Source organism: Callorhinchus milii, unplaced genomic scaffold (assembly GCF_018977255.1).
Source record: "Callorhinchus milii isolate IMCB2004 unplaced genomic scaffold, IMCB_Cmil_1.0 Scaffold4, whole genome shotgun sequence".
In the NCBI taxonomy this organism is placed as follows: Eukaryota; Metazoa; Chordata; class Chondrichthyes; order Chimaeriformes; family Callorhinchidae; genus Callorhinchus; species Callorhinchus milii.
Genome location: NW_024704745.1, coordinates 54,727,848 through 54,752,849, shown reverse-complemented (window position 1 = coordinate 54,752,849; position 25,002 = coordinate 54,727,848). Strand labels below are relative to the sequence as shown.

The following is a 25,002-nucleotide window of genomic DNA, read 5'->3' as shown; positions in this document are numbered from 1 at the left end:
TATCTCAATCGTCCCCATTTTCCCTCGAATTCCCTTTACAATATAGGCTGACAGTGCTATGTTTTGGTATTCTGAGGTATGCATCCTTAGAGAAACTCATCAGGTTTTGCATCACATTTTTTAAAGCCTTACGGTGAACTTCCGTATGCAGGCAAAAGAAGAGAAACCTTCAAAACACAATAAAATTGCACTAGTAAAACCCATTGCATATATTCTACAATAAATAATGGGTTTATGACATAGTTACAAGATTGTAATCTTACACTGGCATGACGATGACATTTCACAATTTGTCAATGTCATCAGAAACATTTTGTCGAGGTTACTAGAGTTCCAAAAGTGCTCATGCAGCAAATCCACCATAAAAAGCACCCGCGATTTAATACTGAGTTTTGTCCCGAAAGTCCAACTCCAAGGAAGTACCAGGCTGGAGCCAAAGTCTTATGAATCAATGCAGCATAGAGATTTCCCTGCACAAAACTTATGACGTAACTTGCAGTTAATATTCCACCAGTTAAGCAACAAAAAAGTCATTTGAGCACTTTATGAACCCCATATATTATGATCACTCCCACACATCCCTTATTGTGCAAACAGTCTTCCGATCAATGCAGTCATACACAGTTGTGTGGAAGTTCTTTGTTAATCACTCACGTATATCAGTGAGATTGAGGAGAGAGATGCTTAGTACCAGTAGACTTATTAAATGAATACAGAATTCGCTGCAGTTGATGTAAAATTCACTGTTTTAAAAAGATCTATGTAATTTTTAGTAAGCTGGATGATAATATGTATGTAGAAAAAAAACACAAGTTCACCTGGTTCAATATTCACTTATATATATAGAATGTTTAAATACCTTAGTCTTCAGTCACCTTCAAATATCCAAATAACAGTTACAACATAATCAATCTGGAACTTAGAGAAACTATTAAAATGGTTTTGCCAAGAAAGAAAATGGAGTTAAGACCAATTATACCTTTATATATGGAATGAACTTAAATTCTCAACAAGCCAGCAAACAGTAATATATTGTGTAGTTGTTTTCCTCTTTATGTGGTTTTATGTGCATTCTTACCAATAATCTAGAATATCAGAACAAAATGTTCCAGTAGCAAATTCAGCTCACTGCAGTGCATTAGGATTTTTTCTGCAGCCCAAGGAAAGTGTGTTGTTTTAATCATCAAAATGCGTGGAAGTTTACTCACAGGTTAGGCAAACAATAAGAGCTCGGACCACAAAATCCCAAAGTAGTTTCCGTCTCTCGCTTACTCGTGCAGAGACAATTGGAATGATGATTTCCGCTGGTACGTAATACTGGACTGTGTACGTCACCAAGATCCCGAAGGAGTAGAGGATTTTCACCAGCTGGTATAACCTGGAGGGAGGAATTAATCACATATCACAAGGGAACATCATGTCTGTTACTAAAAACATTAATCCAACATTCCTGGTATGGTTCAAGTAGCTTGGCAGATGAGATGACATCTCAGGGGAGAAATTTCGCCTGAACCTAGAATAACCCAATTACGTAGCATTTCAGAGAGTCTATAATTAGGCAAATTCTTAAACACAATCTTGATATTGAGACTTTTTTGTTTATTTTTAAGAAATCCAAAAAGAAATCTGAAATGCTAAGAAAATAGACTAAATCTAGAGCTAGGTGGAATTTCTGTCTACTAATTGTGCAAGTCATTTCAATGCAGAAAAATTCTCTCCAACCAAATCTTGTGTTTGATGCATTACAGCTTCATCAACCCTAAACCCAGGTTCCCTCAAATAATAAGTGGCAATATAAATAATCAGGATTAGTTCTCTGGTGAAACTGCCACTTCAAATTACCTTGTTCCTCTTGCAGTTTGATTACAAGAGTCTAATATTTCTTAACAGGAATAAATAAGGAGTCACATGGTAACCATAAGGAGTTGTTCTTAATGAAGGCTCTTTAGCACAAACTCTCTTATTTAATAATAACAACAATCCTTATATTTAATATATCGTCTATCATGTCTTTGAGACTTTTCAAAGAGCTTCACAGAATATACTGTAAAGTGAATTGACTATATTTCTCAGAATTCCAGGCGGGGCGAAACCTTGGGCAAGTTTCCTTACTCCACACGCCTAATAATAATCCCTCCAAAAAACAAAACAATAATAAATTGGTCATTTTCAATCCATGACTGTTTGTGGGACACTGCTGTGCGCAATTGGCCTCCGTGCTCGCCCACAAATATATAGTCAATTCACTTTACAGTATATTCTGTGAAGCGCTTTGGGACGTCTAGAAGACGTGAAAAGCACTATATCAAAAATGCAAGGATTATTATTATTATAATACTTCACGTTTGTTTATGTACTAATAAACAAATTGGAACAATATAATCCTTCCAACCAGTTTATTTGAATGTCAGTCACTACAATAAATAAAACATTAAGCCAGGAACTATTATGTCTATTATTTCATATGGAGAGCTGATCTGTTCTCAGTGTGTGGGTTGGGGGCAAGAAGCTGAATGTTGAACAAAGCATATTCTGCTCAACAGTCTTCCACCTTGCAAACAGTTAGCATAAACCCACTACAACGTGTACACAGTACACATGAGCAATACAGTATCATCAACAACACAGCTTTACCTCATCAAATTGAGTACTAGCAACACCTCATGAAAAACACTACAGTGCTGCATTTGTTTAGAAACAAATAAAAATTTGCATTTTTATAGCCATTGAAACATGACAATATCTCAAAGTGTTCCACTGCTTTTTTTTGGCAAACACAGCAGCAATATCCAAATGTAAAGTCCTACCATAAAGCAGCACTTTACAAATTCAGCTGTGAAGTGAATAACCAATTTATCTGGAGGATTGTTGGCTAGGACACCCGAAGAAATTCCCTTTTTTTTTTGAACAGAGCCATGAGATCTTTAGTGTCCATTTGAACAGGCAGACGGGACCTAAATCCTTATGGATAACATTGCACAACATGAATGATTTTACTTTCTACCCTCCTGCTGTAATCGCAACAATGTCTTTTTACCACATGCATGCCTTCATCTGTCTATGCTCAGCAGTGGAACCTGCTGAAAGTCACTCCAACAGTTGCACTAAACAGAACAAGCAGGTTATGATTTTCACAGCAAATGCTGAGGTTTGCTCAGTTGGGTGATAGGTGCACACTTCTGATGACTCACAAAGTGGCTGCAAACAGTCGAAACAGAACTGCACACATGCGAGCCTCAGTGAACTCATCAAATGGTGAATGCCACAAAGCTTTTTCACTTGCTTATTATATTGCTGAGCTGTTTTACAGGGATATATAAAATAGCATTCACACAAGGATAGTCTTGTCCTTCATTCCCTCAAATTCAACCTTAAACGTGTCAAAGAAATATAAATGCACGTATAGAACTTGCTTAACCTAACATGACAGCCTCAGTTAAACACAAAAACAGAACATAACAATATTATTGTGTAATCTAGTTCAACCCACTTATTTTGTTTTCCTCATTCCAATAAAAAAAAAGCATTGCAGAGATGAGTCTGAAGTCCAAACTGCAGGGTAACTTTTAATATTAGAATAATAATATTCCTCAAGTTCAGATACTGTTGAAAATACAAGAATCTCTGTTCTTCAATGAATGCTCAAATCTGCAAACCACTGCCATCAGGCTCGCTTCACAATCCAGCGGAGTGTTGTAACATGTTTAAACAGCATTCGATTGGGAAGTTTAGAATCCTTGCATTTGGCATAGAGCCTTATCACTGTAGAGACAACTCGAAGTGCTTCACAGTATTTTACTGTGAAGTATAGTGACTGAGTATTTGTCGTAAACACGTCAGCCAATTTGCACACAGCGAATTCCCACAAACAGCCATGGAGTGAATGACCAATTTTATTTGGGGGATTGTTGGCCAGGACACCGAGAGAAACTCCCTTCTCTTTTCGAATAGTGTCATGGGATCTTGAACCTCCACCTGAACAGGAGAATGGAACTCGATGAAACCTCTCATGCGAAGGACAGCACCTCTGACAATGCCATTAGATCTTCAACGTCAACCTGAACAGGCAGTCGGGACCTCAATTTAACATTTCGTCAGAAGGACGGCAGCTCCAGCCATGCAGCACACCCCTAGCATTGCATTGGAGTGTCATCTTTAGATTATGTATGATTTCCAAGTCAGTGTGAGGATTCAATCCACAAGCCTGTAGTCAGACTGAGCCTACTACCAATTGAACCAGCCTGGCATAGAATCTTTGCATTTGACAAAGCTCCTCATCACCCCTTTGAGATGTCTCAAAGGGCTTCACATGATTTTACTGTGAAGTCCCTGTGTATTTGTAGACAAATATGGAAGCAATTTACACCCAGCAGTGCTCCACAATCAGCTATGAAGTGAATGACCAAGTTTATTATTTTTAGAGATAACTATTACAAAAATAAACTGTGATTGTTGACACACACTAACATTGGTAGGATAGATAGAAACGAAGATTGATAAGCAATTTCTTATATATGCTTTTATTTTGCAAAAAATAATAGGGTGAACCAGACCACATTCGTAACACTATCATTTAACTTGTGTAAGATCTCATATTTCTAATAACTGTCTATCTGAAAGAGAATGCAACACTAAGGGGGTTACAATGGTAACACATTATTGGGTGTACATTAGTTCTAGCACCAACAATGCAGTATTGTTCCTTTTTAGTACAGCTCCAAGCAATTTGGAGAGCAATGTCAGATTTATATTTCCCGCTCTACATTGCATTGTCCATGGGGCTGATGAAAGCTTTGTAACAAATCACCAGTGCAGAGCTCCACCAACTGGTTCTAAATGGTTAAGTCGAATTATTTGTGAAAGTTACTGAAGAACTAAGTCAGATTCGCAACCAGATCTTTAACATTAAAATGGTCCATTAAGAGTTCTTGGGTGATCTTCTGCACTACAGGAGCATTTTAAGGGATTACTTTTGAGCAGGAGGTGAAATTAATTGGCACCATTTCCAGTTATCCTGCGAAAGTGTGAAGCACTGACCTGATGAAATCATCTCAGATTGCAATTCCAAAAAAACATTAACAGTTTTTGTTCACATTACTTTGGTACATTTTCCATAACAAATTGACAGAACAGTACATTTATAAACTTGGTATTGGTTTCCCAGAATGGAATACAAATGATACTGTGCCACAAAACTGGTTTCTCTGTCTCCTTCCCCCAAATGCACCAAGAAAGTATATTTGCTTTGATGACATTTTGTCGCGAAGAGTTCTCAAAGCAAATGATGGTAAGATTGTACATTATCATCGGGTGACACAGAAGAGTACTTAGTGAAGCCAAATAATATATTACTTTGAAGAATGATCAATACAGAAATTCAGCCCTATGCAAATTCTTACTTTCAGTCAAATTTTAATATATTTTATGAAAAGGCTTACACTAAAATAATATAAAAAAGGACAAAAACTTATTAAATTTGGTTATTTTGTTAATGCAAGAAAACACATCAAATTGCCCAAGAATATATCCCTAAATAGACAAAGAAGGAAACTTCAGCTCAAGAAAAAAACAGAAGAAAAATGCAACAAAAGACTTGCACAGACTTATAATTCACAGTGAACTGATCCAAAATAAAGCATCAACACTGTACTTAAGACAAGTTCATTAGCACTGCTTCAATTACAACAGTTAATTAACAGTTAATTACAGTTAATTAAAAGTAATTAACACTTTATCACACAGGGATGTTCTTGCGCAGGAGACAATTAAAAGAGGCAGTTGAATGAGGAATTCTGACTGAAACACCCTGAGAAGGTGAGGAAATCTGGATACAGCAAGTTGAAAAGTCTTGACACAATTTCTACATATCAAAAAACAACTTGGATTTACGACAACTTGGATTTATATAGCGCCATCCACGCCGGACGGCGTCTCAGACAACTTCACAGTAACGGATCCTGGGGCCGGAGTAATAATCAAACTAGGTTTTCTTTAATGATTTTAACTGTAACTCAAAATGCAAAATACTCCAGATGCTGGAAATCTGAAACATAAACAGAAGTCGCTGGGAACACTCAGGTAGATGTTGTCTAATCTGCTGAATGTTCCCAGTGACTTGTTTTTGTTAACTGTAACTCATGTTCTTTCTGATGTGAAAGAACTTCACATCAGAAAGAACATGAGTTACAGTTCTTTCAGTGAAACATGAGTTACAGTTCTACATTAGTTCTTTCTGATCTGATGTGATGTGCTGGGATTCTGTCATTGGTTTAATTTCCATTGAAGGTAAAGTGCTTGAACAGGTTTTAATATAATAAGATGTACTGTGAAATTTGGCCTACATGCGACACCAATGTCATTTCCTTTCAACTTTCTCATTCTATAATTATTTTAGGGAAAATATTCTGTGCTATTACGTACAATTCTTGTTGGATGTTTCTGTAAGGATGTCATCTTTCCCCTATATATCTTCGTAATGCTTATGTATCCGGGGCACAAGGTCTTGTTTCTCTAATCCTCTCTGAGGGTCCTAAGAAATCCATTTTCTTCTTTAATCTCATTCTGTGCTGATAATCACTCTGTTTATGCATGGGTAACTCTCTCTAGCTGAAACCCACCCCCATATCTCTGTAACTTCCTGCAAGCTTCCTGTAACCGTCCTGCCCAGGCCTCTCCCAGTGCTCAGCAAACAATATCCCTTTTCATGATTTACCCCACAATCCATGGGTGAGCTAACAGACATTTTGCTTCTGCTCTCTTCAACTCCTTCCCATAATTCTTCCACCTATCCTCTCTCGCCGCCCTAAAACAGATCTCTTCAATGGCTCTTTCAGCAACCTTCAGCTCATCCTCCTGCCTCAGTTCAGGCTCCTAGGCAGCTGTGTGAGATATCCCAACATGAAAGGAACTTATATACATTTAAATAGTTGTAGTTTGTACTGCATAGGAAGACCTTGGACACAGAATTTGTAGGAATGTTTAAAATGGAAGTTACATACAGTAGTTGGGAAATAAGTGTAATAAGTGATAATGAGAAGACAGCAGAATGGGATCTGGCACAATCTCATAAAATGGCAAAACAGGTGCAATGATCTGATCAACTTAATCATGTTTCTCTTTCCTCGGTACATATTCTCTTTCTGCCTTTATGTCCATCTCAACATGTGTGAGAGATTAAAAGGAACTTATTTACAAGGAGGGTGGTGAAAATATGGAGCTCACTGCTGGGAGCTGTGGTTGAAGCAGAAAGCATCAAAATATTTAAGAGGAAATTTGATGCATACATGGGAAGAAGGGAATAGAGTATAGGAGAAGGCTAAGAAGGTAAGAGACTCGTGTGGAGCATAAATACCAGCAAGGATCTATTGGATCAAATGGCTGAAGCATTGTATCTCAGTATGCCATCTACTTTTCTCTTTCCCATCAGTTTTTGGGTCAACCTCCAATCTCTACCTCTGTTTCTCTCTGCACCTCCAGTCCGGTACTGGAAAAGATCAGTAGCCAGAATAGAGAACCATTGTAAGACAGGGTGCAATTCTCAGTCCTTTTGGCCACGAGGGTACCAATAGTCACCCAGCTGGGCTAATATTTGAATGGTTATGGCATGGGTTATTTATGGCAAGGGAGTAGAAAGGAAGAATAAGAAAATGGAGACTAGCTTGAAGACACAATCAAATGACTACATCAGATTAGCTTTCACAATTACTCAGTGGGTTGCCTCACACAACAGAGTTGGTGTTATTTGCACATAATACAATCTTCATAACTCAGCTGAATATAAAGAAGCTGGCATCAAATTTGAGGAATAATATCAAAATCTATCCTTCCACTAACAGAACAAATCTACAAATCCATTTACCCTCAGCAAGCAATGGAGAAAATATTATCCTTGGATCCCATTGAGCTTTAATATTTCACATTCAACTTTATTGAGCCTCTTGCTCGTCCTTCACGCACCCCACCATCAGCCGTCGCTCTTTCAGCCACTACACCCCGTATCTCTGGAACAATCTCCTCAAACCCTCCGCCTTGCCCCTTCTATCCCCTTTTTCAAGTCCCTCCTGAAAATCTTCCTCTTTGACTGTGCTTACAGCCACCATACACCCCGACACGTCCCCATCCACCGGCTCGGAGTCAGGCTCTGCCACTAAAAGGCTCTGAGACACTACCCTGCGTGGAGGGCACTATAAAGCCTTTGAGGTTGGAAGGCTTGTTGAAATGAAATGAAATGTGCATTCATGAATGTTCCTTGTATTCAGCTTTGTGATCTCCTAAGATTATATTTCTACAGGATTTGCCAATCTGCAATGTGGTAAATCATATTCTAGAATAATTAGTCAGAGGTTCGCATATCATTTACAGATTTCAGGCTGCATCCATATCATTCTAAATCCACATCATGACCAGAGTTGCAAATTAACTTCTATTTAAACACAATCCCTAGCCAAACCAAGTGGTATTATCATAATTCAGGGTGAAGCACCCATTCCATTTCAAATTTGACCTGCAATAACAACAGATTACAGCAGAGTACCAATAGGCTATAATGTGTAAATGTCAATCACTTTTCCTTCCATTCCCCCCGTGTAACAACACACCCACATAGTGATCACATTTGTATTTTTTCCAAGATAACACTACCCTTACTTGAACCAATTTCAGAAGCTCCATGAATTTTTTTGAAAAAATATAATTTTATTGTCATCTGCAAAGTTCACATAGCTGTAGAAGTTGTGCTTACCTATAAAATTACACAGAATTCATACACATACATTGTACATAAATGGATGCCATTCACAGTAAAATTTAATATTCAAATATTCAAATATATCCAGACCAGCTAGGTATAAGTACTTTACATCGCATTATAAAAATAGACACCAACACAGAAAGATGTCTACAGTTAGGCAACATATCAGTAGGTTTGAGGTTGATCTTTGATGGGTGGCTTTATGTTAAACAGGGTCACGGCACAGTGACCAAGGGTAGGAAGTAGCCTGGAATTTGCTGCTATATTTGAGCAGGTCATGGGGAGGATTGCACAGTTGTTTTAAAGTTGCTTAAAGTTGTTTTAAAGTTGTGGAATTCTGTAACTCAGTGGTTAGAGCACGTGCCTTGCAAGCGAGACACCTGGGTTCAATTCCAGTCAGGGCGAAACCTTGGGCAAGTTTCCTTACTCCACACGCCTAATAATAATCCCTCCAAAACAAACCAATAATAAATTGGTCATTTTCAATCCAAGACTGTTTGTGGGACACTGCTGTGTGCAATTGGCTGCCGGGTTTCGCCCACAAATATACGGTCAATTTACTTTACAATCTATTCTGTGAAGCACTTTGAGACGTCGTGAAGACGTGAAAAGCGCTATATCAAAAGCAAGGATTATTATTATTTTATTATATTATTTCAGTGTTACCTTCCTCTGGTTGTACACAGGCAAACATCAACGAAACATATCTGATTTCAATCATGACAAATGAAAAGCATTTCAGACGCCCAGAGGCCACTTCTACCTCAACAGTAGGTTGCTTATGTTTTGATGCACTGGAGGTAAGGGTGAAACCATCTATTTTGTTAATCTAACCTTTGATTATAGAGGATATGAAATACAAAGCCACAAGACTTTTTTCACCCCAACCCACTGTGCACTGTATATTATCCATCCCATGGTGCCAAAATGTGCTTAGTTTAACACTGCACTTTAAGAAATCTTGCAATGTGATGCAAGTACCATGATGCATGCCTCATCATGCAAATCTGCCACACGTACCTGTCTGTTAGTTTACTTTCACATTCATCATCACTATAACTGAACACAGAGTAGCAAAGATCGGGAGATATGATGGAATATCAGGCCACTTTGTTCCTGGTCCTTTGCCCCCATTCCCACTACTGCTACTTCAGTCAATGCAATCCAAAAAATAAACTTTCAAAGGGTTTGAACACTATTTGATCGCACCATTTACACAGCAACATCAAGCCAACAGCACATGTGCATTGTCATTGTGTCCTGGTGCTCCAGTGCAGTGACTTTTCATTCCATAAACAAAGGCAACCTGCTGGAGAGGCTGATCAGAGTTCAGGTGCTGAACTGCTTTGACTCTTGCATGAAGAAAGCCCATATGAATTTCTGAGTTAAACACGGGAGGGTGACCAGCACCCATAGAAGCACCTTCAGGGTAAGCAAGGAGAAAATTGAAGGTGGGAAGTGAATGAAAATTAAACTCAACATCTCAACAATATTGAGGGAATAACATGTAATGTGAAACCATGTCTACAATGTAAAACTACAACAGCATTGAACAGGAAATCAGATCAATGTGTAAGCCACGTTTCAGAGAGTAGGCACTTCATTCAGAAAAACAGAAAAGTGGTTACCAACAGCTCAGGTGTCAAGAAAATTCTTTGCCGAGACATAGCTCAAAAACCTAATCTGGAGGGATGCAGAGAACTGCAAAATACCCACAAAATGGGGTAAGGTCAAATACAACCTTTAATAAAGATCTGTGAAGTAATGATAACTGGGTCACTTAAATAATCAATCATTGACTGATGAAGGAAGAAAAGTAGTCACACTTTCCAACCTGTGAGCGAGGAAAGAAGCACATTCACCAACTCAAGACTACAGAAAGTACTGTAATTCTCCCCCTCGTCTCTCCAATTGACATATGGTATAATGTACAGAGTATAAAATAAGACACAGCATAAGCAAATGTAACAAAAATGCCAATAGAGTTATCTAGTACAAGTGTTTGTAGAAAATTCAACAATCCACAGCTCTGAAAGTTCTGTTCAATATTTTATGCACACTAGTCTTCGCACAAGACTAGTGTGCACTACAGTGCCGCCATTCTAAAGTGGTATTAATAAATAAGATCTACAGAGATCCTTCCCAATCCACAGATGATATCTCTGAAGAAGGCACCATCATCTTTTCTGAGGAGAAGATTGAAGATGAGGAGGAAGAAGCAGAGGAAGAGGGGGAGGGGTTGGACACCACTGGCACCAACATCCAAGAGGCAAAACACAGCCAGGAACACGTCATCTCAATTGCTGGATCCTCCAAAGGCCATTTCACAAAAGGATGACGTCGTCCCTCACTGCACCTGGAAAACATGAAGGGACACATCAGCCGCACGGGTCAGGAGTTGTCCCTTCACCCCACACACACAAAATAAGTATAAACATACACACACATACACACACACACAGATTTGCTTTGAGACAGCAAAAAGACAAGGATACCCCAAGGACTCAGGGTATTGTCTTGTCAGCCTAGCTCAGTGGTAGCACTCTCGCCTCGTCCCTAAGTTGGGAATTGAACTCACAAAGTCTAAGCTGGCACTCCAACGCAGTGCTGGGGATGTGTTGCATTGTTGGAGGTGCTGTCTTTCTGTTGAGATGTTAAATTGAGGTTCTGTGTGCCTGTTCAGTTTCTCCCATTGTCCTGGCCAACAATCCCCCATGTAAAATTGTTCATTCACATCATGGCTATTTGTGGGATATTGCTGCATACAAATTGGTTGCTGCGTTCACCCACAAAACACAGTCGCTTTATAGTAAGTCGGATGAAACATCTTGCGACATCCTCCAGATGTAAAAGATGCTATACCAAATGCAAGGATTATTATTATTATCAAAAAAGATTCTCACTTGGCATGTTGCCATTAATGTTTGTTTTCTGGTTTACAAAACAAAAGTGTTCGTCGGAAAAATAGCAGGAGAAATGATACTTCAACGTCAGAAAAAGAACTTCAGAGCATGAAGTGAGACTCCTGAAGAGAACCAAGAGCTCAACCTTGACGTGATTTCAGTCAGAGAAGAGTTCCTGCCAATCAGTCTTGCATACTTGAGATTAGTTGCAGGATTCACACTTTACATTCCAAAGTCTTTGATCCACCATCGAAGTGTCATTCCTAATGACGTTTTTCAAACAAAAGAAACAAAAGCTAATTTAAATCAATGTGTGGCAGATAGTAAAAGTGAAGACTACCCCATCAAGATAATCAATCTATCTACTTTCGTCAATCGCTCACTTCTCTCTTTTATACACATATACAGAGTAATGATATCTAACCTATTATCTAAAAAGTAATGATATCTAACCTATTATCTAAAAAAAATCATTTATTTAAGACTTATTAGACATTATAATGGTATCACAACTTTTTTGGTACATATCAGGACTCTTATTGATATTGCAACTATTTATACGTTAACTTGTAGAACTGAGGTAGTGTATTTGTTGAAAATATTATATATAATACACAGTTCTACTGAATATTATTGGATTACTAAAGGTGGAAGCCTTACATATCAGAACCTTATCCCTGTCTCCAAATCCCTTCAAAAAACATCCCTCTTCAACCAAGACTTTAAACAACATCTTTAAATTTCTGGCTTATCTCAAATTTCTCAACTATATAAGATAGTGAGTGAGGGAATCAAAAAGAGAATTTAAGAGGAACTACTTCATGAAGAAGGTAATGAAAATGTGGAACTCGCTGCGCAAAGCAGTGATTGAATAAGATAGTATAAATGCATTTAAAGAGGAAACTAAATATATCCACGAGGGAGAAGGGAATAGAAGGGAAGAGACTCACTTTGAGTATAAATATTAGCAGATTACTTTGGCCGAATGGCCTGTTTCTGTGCTCTACAATCTATGTAATTCTTTAAAACCTACAGTGTTCACCACTATACCTGTCAAGCGCTTTGAGATGTAATTTGAAAAACAACTACTATTTAAATGTAATGCTATTGTTGCAAGCCACAATCAATTTGGTGTTAATTAGATTCCAAATGGCTTCCAGATTGCTGCCCTGCTGTATATTAATGAACAAACAGAAGTAAGGTACAAATGAGATTGCTTCACTTCATCTGTCTGTGGCAGATTCAAATAAGGGCGAAACCTTAGGCAAGTTCCCTTACTCCACACACTCCTGTTTACCTAGCAGTAAGTAGGAACCCAGCTGTTAGTTGATTGGCGGATCGCTTTTCCAGAGGTAGAAATCCCTCCCAAAATATAATAATAATAATTTGGTCACTCATGACTGTTTGTGAGACACTGCTGTGCGTAATTGGATGCCATGTTTCGCCCACAAAACAGTCACTACACTTTACAGTCTGTTCTGTGAAGTGCATTGAGACATCTATATCAAATGCAAAGATTATCATATTAATATTATAGAATAATCCGGTCTGCTCCATGTTTCCCACCCGACCCGCTCTACCATCGGTGGCCGGGCTTTCAGCCTCCCTGCCCCCACACTCTGGAACTCCATCCCACAGTCACTTCGCCTCACTTCCTCCCTTGCCTCTTCAAGGCCGGTCTCAAGACCCTTCTCTTCGATCATGCTTTCAGTCGCCCTCCCACCTCTCTGTCTTCCCTCACCCCTACACCATCCCTCCCCCATGCTCAGGTCCCGACCCCTGACTGTTCAGCGCTTTGGGATGTCCTCCCAACGTAAAAGGCGCTCTACAAAAAACATTCCTAAATCCAAACCAAAAGCACTCATTTTCTGAAAGGGCAAGTATGGTAAACTTATATCTTTCTCCCAAAGAAAATAAAAGATAAGAAAACTGAAGAGCATCTCAGTCTAGCAATCTATCTCAAGAGTGGTCCTAGTTGGACAAGCTGCGGGAAAGCTTGCCAGAGAATGCTTTCAATGGCTAATTATGAATGTGTCCCTCCAGGGAGAGAATGTGAATTCCACTCCAATAAATATCTTGGGAATTTCCATGTATAGGTGGAATGCATGAAACTCTGTTTGGTTTGGATACTGTTAAGCATGGTGAAGGGTTTCTGCATGTGTCAGACATCCAGTTGACCAAAAATTCAAGCAGCTAGCAGCACTACAAGTCATAACCAATGCATTGTAAGTGTGTTTAAACAACTTAAAGAGGTTTTGCTATAGGGTAAGATGGGGCTTGTCAGCACTCTGGTCTGACTATAATCAAACTCTTTAGAGGATAAGCACGATAATGAAATGTTGCTGTCGTTGATAACCTGAATAAGAAAAATGATACACACAATGGGCAAGGAAAATTTTACATTAAAGTTCTTCCAGACCTCAAAAAATTGTTAACACTTTTATCTTCAAATATGAACAATGTTATTGAAGATATAAGCAAGTCTCTCTATAAATAAAAAAATTATTTCAAAGGGTGTAATTCAAGATTTTGCATTAGAAGTAGCACTTTACAGATTCCTTCTCATTAACTGAAAAGGCAAAGCAAGCATGACAGGAAATTAAGAATTTTATCCAATTTTTTTTCCAGTTAAATCCATTAAAATTATCCAGTTCAGGGGAACCCCTGAAGGTATAGTGGATAAGACGATAGTGTATTGAATCCGGAGCCATGCCGAGCTCTTTTCTCTCTGGTGCCCTGGCCTTGACCTCCCCAGCATTAGAGAAAAACAGTCAGGGATTCTGGTCTTTAGTCATGGGGTGTAACCGGATAAGTTGAGGCTCGGCTTTGACACCCTCTACATTTGAGTGGTCTATAAGGGTAATAATAGTAAGAAGAGGAATAATGGCCTTATATAACTGAGACATCTTAAAGCGTTTCATAGGATTTAATGCCCACCTAAACAAGCAGACAAGATCTCAATTTAACATCATAAATGAAAGATGGCATGACAATGTGGTGATCCCCGAGTACTGCTTTGGAGCAAGCCCAGTTTGTGAATTTAAAATCCCGACCTGGGGCTTGAAGCCATAATCCTCTGATTCGGAGGCAAGAGTGCTACCAACTGAGCCATTCAGATTTGCGTGGGGTATCAGAGGGCAATCAGTACCGTGGAACTGCACTTCAGCAAGAGGAGACCGAATCATGAGCAGAGAAGCATGTGCTGGTCCAATAACTGGATGCAGTGAATCTATATTTTTAAAAAGTTCCACAACTACTTCTGTAGCTTTCCTTTGTATTTTAAAATAAAATAAGCAGATCTTCCTATCACAAATAAGTAATGCAGGGTAAAAAAAATTGTAACATTTTTTATGATTGCAAATGATAATAATACTCACATTTGATATAGAGTCTTTCAAATCAGGAAGACGTCTGAAAGCACTTCAAAGGATTTACTGTCAGGTGTTGGAACTGTATATTTTATAGGTGAATGCAGAAGTCAATTTGCACACAGCAATGTCTCACAAACACAGTCGAAAAGGAAGGTTTTCAGGCGGGACTAGAAAGAGGGGAAAGAGGGGGCAAGGTGAAGAGATTAAGGGAGAGTGTTCCAGAGTTTTTGGGGGTCGTGGTTGAAAGCATGACCTCCAATGGTGGGGCGGAGGGTGTGAGGGACAATCAGGAGGCCAGTGCTAGTCGAGCGGAGGCACCGGGTGGTGGATTGGGGAGTAAGGAGGTCGGAGAGATACGGAGGTGCCAGGGAGTGAATGGATTTGAACACGAGTGTAAGGATCTTGAAGTCGATCCGTTCAGTGATGGGGGCCAGTGAAACCTGGCCAGAACTGGTGAGATGTAGGTATTGCATTTGGTCCAGGTAAGTTTGAGATGACTTATGGCTCAAACTCTTATGATCTTATTTTCACTTTTATTTCTTGTGTGAGCTGGACCCCAGGGGTAATTCATACCAATATAAATTGCTGCTTGCTATCCACAATCTAAAGTTGTTTATGAGCACAATGTAATTAATAATTATCCTCTAGATCCAATTTATTTATATATTTGGATTACAATATTTTGTGTCAGCCTGGCTCAGTTGGAAGCACCCTCAGCTCTGTGTCAGAAAGTTGGGGGTTCAAGGTCCACATTGGGACTAGAAACTCCAATCCAGTTGATTGTTGGGGGTGTGCTGTATTGTTGGAGGTGTAATTTGCCTGTTCAAGTGGATATTAAAGATTCCATGGCATTTCTTGAAAAGAGAAAGGAGTTTCTCCCAGCATCCTGGCCAACAATTCACCAGATAAAATTGGTCATTCACTTCATGGCTACATGTGGGACATTACTGTGTACAAATTAGCTGCCACGTTCAACTACAAAATATAGTCCCTATAGCGGACAGTAAATCCTATGAAACACGTCTGAACAATACAAGGCGCTATATCAAATGCAATTATTATTCTTCATTTATTTGCAGGACTGTTAGCCAGGACACAGGAAGAAAATCCTTTAAATAATGCAGTCATTAACAATCATCTGAACAAACAGACAAGACCTAAGTTTAACTTTTCATAGTTCTGCACATACAGCACTCAAACAGTAACCTGGAAGGAAGCTGAGCTGCAAGCATTGCATCTGAATCAGCAACCTGCTAATCCAGATCAGAGAGCGCTGCGCATTGAGCCAAACTAACATTCAATAGAACACTCTCCCTCCAATTTGCCCCTTCCTTTTCCATCTTCAGGTCATGCCTGAATAACTTCCTCTCCGACCATGCTTAGACCATCAACCTCTCCCTATCATTTGGCACCATTTCCATCCCTCTAAAAACAGCTATAATCACGCCCATCCTGAAAAAAACATCCCTGGACCCATCCCTGCTTTCTAACTACCGGCCCATCTCCAACCTCACTTTTCTTTCCAAGGTCCTTGAAAGAGTCGTTGTTTCCCAGCTTCGCTCCTTCCTCTCCTACCACTCCCTTCACGAGTCCCTCCAATCGGGTTTCCGTGCTGTGAGCAGTCACACTGCTCTGGTCACAAACGACATTTTGCCCATCTGTGACCAGGGTTCCCTCTGCCTCCTCAACCTCTCTGCTGCCTTCGAGGGCGTGGACCACTCCATCCTCCTCCACCAAATCTCCTCTAACATCAACCTTCAAGGTTCTTGAAGGTTGATGTTAGAGGTTCTGTCCTGGTTCAGGTCGTATACCTCACACTGTCTGCAATTTGTCTCGACCAACGGTTTCTCTTCCAGCCCCTGCACAGTCTCATGTGGTGTTCCTCACGACTCTGTCCTCAGTCCCTCCTCTTCAACCTCCCTCTTGGTGACATTGTCCACAGAAATGGGGACAACTTCCACATGTATACGTGTAACACCCAACTCTATCTCTCTGCCTCCACCCTCGATTGCTGGATAACTGCTGTCCTGAAAGACTGTCAGACATAAGTCCTGAATGAGAGCTAACTTTCTACAGCTGAATGTCAGCAAGACCAAGGCCCTTCTGATTGGCTCACACCAGTGCCTCCACACCTCAGGCACTGGCAACATCAGCATCCACAGTTGCACCCTCCACCTCACCAGGTCAGTCAGGAACCTGGGCATCTTGTTCGACCCTCAACTGCCCTCTTTCCCCATATCCGTGCCATGACCCGCTCTGCCTTCCCTCACCTCCGCAATATTGTCCGACTATGCCACTGCCTCACCCTTCAGGCCGCCAAAATCCTCATATACACATTCGTCACCTCAAGGTTCAACTACGGAAACTCCCTCCCCATTCCCCAGAGGATAGAATTAAAAATCCTCGTCCTCATTTTCAAGGCTCTCCACAGCTTTGCCCCCTCCTACATCTCTGACCTGCTGACCCCCTATCAACCTGTCGTTCCCTCTGTTCAGCAGGCTCTAGCCTGCTCCATGTGCTTTCAGCCTCTCTGCCCCCACCCCTTAGAACTCTATCCATGGCCTTGACATTTCCAACCTTAGCATAGTGGACAAGGCCATCTCGGACCAATTGCTCATCTCCTTCTCCTCTCACATCCCTCTCTCCTCCACCAAGCTCTCAACCATTCTCTACCACCTGTGGAAAAGGCTACCCCTGAAACCCTCACATCCTCAAATATCCTATCCCTCTGGCCTTCCACCCGCAGAGATCCTGAAGCAGCCGTCTAGCTGCTCCATGATTGCCTCTCCTCCACCTTCAACTCCCTCAACCCCCTGAAATCCAGGACCATTTCCAAACCCACCCGATCCCCCTGGTATAACAATCATCTCTGCTCCCTAAAAACCCAAACCTGGCTGCTCAAGCGCTGATGGCAGAAAACTGGCCTAACAGTCCACCACCAACTGAGGCTCGAGCATCTCCACAGCTACCGCCGTTCTTTGACGCGTGCGAAAACGGCCTTCTACTCCAACATCATCTTGGAGGCTAAAAACAATCCCAAAGTCCTTTTTTCCACCACCCACTACCTCATCTGTGTGCCCCCTCAGGCCTCCTCAATCTTCACATCCAATGCCAAGTCCGAGGAGGTCATGGACTTCTTTTCATCTAAAATGCATAATATCTGGCAGGCAGCCTCATCCACCTGCCTCTTGTCACTCACCACTATGCTCTCTCCATTCCCCCTCACCCTCCCCATCATCAGTTCCTACCACGACCCCCCTTTTTACTTCCTTCCTCCCCATCTCTCCCTCCTCCCTCTCACCCACCATCACCTCAGTGAAACCCACCACCTACTGCCTCGACCCCCTCCCCACTAACTTGCTGGTCACCCAGCTCCCCCCCGCCCTGCCCACTACTGGCTGATGTCACCAACCAGTCCCTCGTCTCCTAATCAGTCCCTGCGCCCCTCAAAACTGCTGTTATCACCCCCCCTCCTCAAACAACCTTCCCTAGATCCCTCAAACCCCAGCCACTACCGCCCTATTTCAAACTTGCCCTATCTCACAAAAGTCCTAAAGTCTAAGTTGCCAACCAACTTCAAATCCCTCCAGTCTGGTTTCCGCCCTGCCCACAGTAGAGACTGCGCTTCTGAAAGTCTCAAATGACACCCTCTCTATCTGTGACCAGGGTTCCCTCTGCCTCCTTGTCCTCCTGGACCTCTCCGCCGGGTTCGACGCAGTCGATCACGCCATCCCCATCCATCTTTCCTCCGTCATCCACCTCAGTGGGACCGCACTCGTTTGGTTCGAGTCCTACCTCACAAACCGCCAGCGGTACATCTGCACAAACGGCTTTTCCTCCCGCTCTCACCCGGTTACCTGCAGGGTACCCCAAGGATCCATCTTTGGCCCCCTCCTCTTTTTGATCTATATGCGCCCTCTTGGGGCTGTCATCCGCAGACATGAGGTACACTTCCACATGTATGCGGACGACATCCAACTCTATTTTTCCACCTCACTTTGCAACCCCCAGTGCCCTGATGTTCTGTCAGCCTGCCTGTCAGACATCAGGAGCTGGATGAGCGCGAATTTCCTTTAGCTGAACGTTGACAAGATGGAAGCTATACTCTTTGACTCTTGTCAATGTCTAAATTCACATGGTTCTCACCTCCTCCACCTACCCGACCTCCCACTAAAACTCTCGGAACCCTAATGCAACCTAGGCATCAGGTTCAACCCCCAATTATCCTTCCTCCCCACATCCAGTCCCTCACCAGCACCGCTTTCGTCCACCTCTGACGTCTCCGCCAATACCTCACTCCAAAAGCCACTGAAACCCTGGTCCATGCCTTTGGCACCTCTCGGCTGGACTATTCAAACGCCCTACTCGCCGGTCTCCCCTCCACTACTATTCATAAAATCCAGGTCATCCAAAACTCTGCCGCCCATCTTCTTACCCGCACCAAACTCCACTCCCCGATTACCCCATTCCTTGCCAGACTGCACTGGCTTCCTGTCCCAGAGAGGATCGACTTCAAGATCCTCACCCTTGTTTTCAAATCCCTCCACTCCTCTGCACCCCCCTACCTCTCTGACCTCCTCTCTCCTCACAACAGTGCCCGTTGCCTTCGTTCCCCGGGTCTGGTCTCTTCCTTCTCCCCCAAATCCTCCGCTTCCACCATCAGCAGCCGTGCCTTCAACCACTGCGTCCCGAAGATCTGGAACTCCCTTCCTCACTCCCTTCGCCTCGCCCCCCTCTCTTCCTATTTTCCTAATTTAAGCGCTCTAAGATGCCGTCTGGCGTGGAGGGCGCTGTATAAAGTTGTTGTTGTTGCTGCTGCTATTTTCAGGTCTCGGCTGAAGACCTTTCTTTTCGATCGTGTTTTTGGTCATCTTCCTCCCCCTTTCCCTGGCTTGCCCCAGGGATCCGTTACTGTGAAGCGCTCTGAGACCCCTTCCAGCGTGGAGGGCACTATATAAATCCAGATTGTTGTTGTTGTTATCCCTTCGTCTTGCTCCCTCCCTTGCCTCCTTCCAACGCATGACTCAAGACCCTCCTTTTCGATCGTGCCTTCAGCCGCCCTCTTACCTCTCTGCCATTCCTAATCCCAATCACCCCCCCACTCTCGGGTCCTGATCACTGACTATTCAGCGCCTTGGGACGTCCTCCTAATGTGAAAGGCGCTTTACAAAGTGCAATTTTGTTGTTGTTGGGATCATCCCCCCCACTGCGAAGGCTCAGCGTCGTGCTCTGCCACTGTCAAGCGCTCTGGGGTGCTACCCTGCATGAGGGAAGTTGTTGTTATCCATGTTGTAGGGCACTTTTTCCGAGATTGGGATGCCGTTTTCATTGCCACTTATTTAAACAAGCATTCTATCAACCCAGTGTCTTCAGTATTGAGTTCTTGGCCCAAACTTTCCCAGCTTTTCTAGCAAATGTCTTACCTAAATAAGCAAAGTAATAACGGATATCCAGACGATGCCTGTTCCCCTCATGGCTTGTTAGAAAATAAATCAAATTTCACAAGTGTATTCACTCCACACGCTGCTGTAACATGAACACCGAAAAAGGATCAAGTACAGCTGGCTGATGACATTACTCGATTTAGATTACCACAAATGCAATTAATAAGCAGACCCTCTGAAAAGCACAAGAAAAGCCGTCAAAATTTCATTACAAAAATTATTTATCACCACATTCCTTAAGCTACAAATGTCATACACATCCCAACCCAAAGTCACTTTCTTATCTATTACCTACATGACATTGTACACATTATTGCAGACAGCTTTCATGTGGGTGAACAACAGCATAAGCACAGATGCTCGTTCATTTCTGGCAGTTCAGAGCTTCTGTGCTCCGAGATATTAGGGATTTTTGTTTCCAAATAAAATCCTCCTGGCTAAAAATCGACCAAGCAGTAATGTTTTGAACAACTGCATTCAAAATAGACAGCCTGAAGAAAGAACCAAATGAGCTCATTTATCACTTGGAACCAGGGCACCAATGTTCATCTGAAAACATAATACTACAGCTTAAAATTGTTTCTCGCTGTTAAAATAATTAAAAGGATATCTTCTAATCAAGAAAACTACAAGGGTAAACAAACCTGCAGCAATTGTCTAAAATGTTCTATCAGCTCAAAACAAGAATAATATGAAAATTGCTTCCTTCATGTGAGATTACAAATATATTTGTTTAAACGGGATGTTTTGTTTGTACAAAATTATAAATATTAATAACTTCTGTAATCTACACATACTATGGATTTTGTACTATGGTGATTTGTTAAATATGGGGTACATACACATTTTAATCAATGACAATGGACACATTATTTAGCTCACATTTTTCTCCTAAAAATGTCACAATATGCCAAATGTTCACTGAAAATATTCTATTTTCACTTTTCAGCATTCAGTATTTTTTAAAAATGTACAGTATAAGGGTTATAACTAAAAAGAGAGACAACAGAACGAAAGTGTTTAGAATTGCAGCCAATTTGTATTTTGAAATGATCCTTTGTCTGCACTATTTCCATAATTGGGTGAGTCTGAATTAGTCTGAATAACAGGCACTCCTTTCTGTACTCATTAAGTTGGAGAGTCAGAATGCTAACTCGGAAATGGATCAATTCCATAACTCTTTTCATCCTGCTGCCAAAGCAGATAAAAAATTATAATCTTTGGCACTTACAACTGGCATGAATAACTGGTGAACATCTCCTTCATAGCTTTGCAGCTCAAGCATCCCTTACCCCTGGGCAAATCAATGTGGTTTCCTTGTCGTAGAAGACTTCACACTGAGATGTTGATGAGACTCATCACACAGTTAGTTAGAGGAATACATTAGTCAGTATTAGAAATTGGATCCCACTGGCAAAGTCAACTGAAAGTATCCATACATTTGGAAAACTTCCACTTAAATTAATTTGAAGTAGATATGAAACTTTGCAAAATGGCTGCACACTAACCAATGCAGGGGTTCGATAGGATTTTGAAAACTGTCGATAAGCACCATCAAAAATAGTTCAAAAAGAGACATTACTTCATTATCTTAAACTATCTCAATCTTACTTTGTCTTTCATATCTCCTGAAGTTAATTTGAAAACGTTGTTTGCCAAAGAAAGACTTGTCGGTGCAAAAGTAACACTGAATCAAGGCATGTTAGCCATCACAGTTTAAGATTCTCAGATCTAATTAAAAACACTGTTACATATTTTGCTGAATATTGACATTTCTTACCAGTTGTAGACAACTAATTTGCAATGTTTCTCAACTGAATTGCTTAATAAGTAATCAGTCACAGAAATGGGGAACCCCCCTGTGTACCCAGAAGCATGCCACACCAAAGCACAAGAATTCTGCTTCAAACAGATCTACGAGTCAATGGAAAAATATCAATTTGAATGGCAACTCAACATGTCAACACATGGCTATACACTCAATCAGTAAATAGATCGGTAAAATTGGTCAAATGTTGGTCAAAAGCTCTTCTGAAATCCAGTCTTTTTCAAATGATAATTCCTTCATTTGATATAGGTCTTATCACACCATCAAAATATCAAAGAACTTCACAGGATTTACTGAAAATTTCAGCAACGATTTGTTGGAGAATTCAAAATGTTTCATGTTCAGCTGTTTCACGAGTTTTCTCATAGTTTTCCACTGATGTGTATTTCTAACAAAGGAATTCCTAAATCAAAAGTGAAGGCAGAATACAATGACAACAAAAACTGTTCAAAGCTTATTCCCAGTGAAAAGTAGTATTTGCTGGTGATAGCTACAATCACCAGCCATAATGTCCTATCGATTATTATATCTGTTGATAGTCTATAGTTAAGTTACATTTATGGCCCTGATTTCTTATTTTGTCATCTTTGTATTATATCAATTTAAGTTGGTGCACTGCAATTTTGTAAACATGATTTGTGACTTTAGTGATACAATTTTCACTCTACTACTTTATTTTATTCGACAATGAAATGTAAACTTAAACTTTTGAATGGAACGCACTGTTGCAACAGCTAACATTTTTTTTCTTCACAATGTCAAATTGCTCTGTCAAAACTGTTGTCGCTGAAATAAATTGCAAGTCTTGAATTCAATACCATCAGAGCAAGAAAGTGAAAGTGAGTTATTACATTTTATTGGTCAATTGAATGTACATAAGATTTTCAAGATTTTGTGCACCCAAAACCTGCACTGTTTTCCGATCCACAATCCCTACTAGTGCAATTCAAAGGTCACCCAGACTAAACATTACAGGGACAAAATGTCCCACAACATGATAACAAACCCATCACATAAGTTTTCTGTGACTACTAGAGAAGACTAGAATTACCACTTTGAAATTATCTCCTAAAAGTAGAATCTTCGTTAGGGTATAAGAAGAAATTTGACATTTGTTTCTCATTTTGTCATTCACCAGCTTCTAAATAAATGCATCGATGTGCATAGCTTTTTTCATAAAATATTATATGTGTCAATGGTAAGGATAGTCATTCAAACAGGACACGATTTTGTCAGATTGCCAAACTTTCAACAAAATTTGGATGTGAAATGTGACTGAAGCACTGGCTCACTTTGTTTTACAAATGAAAACATTATTGAAAGCAATTCTCGGATGAGAAATGATCTTTGAACTACATTTGAGATATAAAAAGATAGAACTGATTCAACATTCAGTAATTTTAACTTTAGGCAAAGAAATTGAGACCGATTCTTTAAGGATAATGATTACAATCCAATGTAGTTATTGTTGTGGGACGTCCTCCCGACGTAAAAGGAGATATACAAAATGTGGTTGGTATTATTGTGTTCGGCTCATAATCTGAAGTGTGTTCACAATGAAATGTCTCCAATGAAAACTACATAACAGCCAAAAATTTGCTCTGAGTGAAGCAGATAGTTTATAATAAATTGTGTGTCAGACTGGCTCACTGGTAGATTTCTCGCTTCTGAGACAGAAGGTTCAGGACTTTGAATCACATAGTCTAAGCTGACACTCTAATGCAGTTCTGGTGGGAATGTGAAGCATTGTCAGAGATGCCATCCTTCAGATGAGATGTTAAACTTAGGTGCCATCTGCATGTTCAGGTTAAAGATCTCAGTTTCTGCCGACATACTGGCCAACAATCCCCCAAATAAAAAAAAATTGGTCACTCATTCCATGGCTAATTGTGGGACATTGCTGTACACAAACTGGCTACCGCGTTTCGCCCATAAAATACAGTCAATCCACTTTAAAGAATATCTTGCAAAGTGGTTTAACTCAAATACGAAGGCTATTATTAAATGGTATTATACTAGTATCCAGTATTTCAGATGAATTCGGTAATTTAGGAAATTTGAAATGAATAATGAAGCCAAATTTCCCGATGTCAAACTTGCCTAAATCAGAGACAGATAAGTTGCTGCCTCCACAATGCATTGACTCCATCTCCAAAATGGAAAGTTGTAGAAATGGAGTGTGGTGTGCATGTGTTCATGTTCGGTTAACATGATATTGTGTAAATGATATAGTGAGTTACATGATATGCATTGCACATGTACCTTTAATATTTTTTTCCTGTAAATACTGCAGAATCAGGNAAAAAAAGTCCGGAAACACAATATCTGACATTCAACCTCCACAACAGTTATGTCAGTCGTGACAACCGCAAAAATAATTGTCAACAAGTTTCAGCACAGGCCGCCTGTCTGTTATCATCAATGATTATTATTATTAAATCATTATTATTATGTGGGACTCTCATTCTGGACATTTAAGTACACTGATGGGTTTCCAAACAAATCAAACACCCAGCTGACCAAAAATATAGCCCATGAGATAAAAACTATTCTTTTTCAAATGCTGAAGAATTTACTATGAATTTCCAGGCTTCTCTGTTTTACTTCAGATTTCATGTATTTCAATCAGTTTGTTAAGACAGTTTGATTTGCAGAAGCAGAAAATTATGGTAATTTTACAAAGCTAAGTGGGAGAGTAAACTGTGAG

The 25,002-nt window shown here is 40.5% G+C and overlaps 1 protein-coding gene across 1 annotated transcript in view; it reads right to left on the bottom strand.

The window, feature by feature from the left end:
* Positions 1–1,058: 1,058 nt before the first annotated feature.
* The window catches only part of slc36a4 (solute carrier family 36 member 4), a 70,714-nt gene continuing 46,770 nt past the window's right edge, over positions 1,059–25,002 (bottom strand). The window contains exon 10 of the mRNA XM_007902183.2: positions 1,059–1,378. Coding sequence (XP_007900374.1) covers positions 1,201–1,378 — 178 coding nt within the window. The 3' untranslated portion in view covers positions 1,059–1,200. The remainder of the gene's footprint in view (positions 1,379–25,002) is intronic.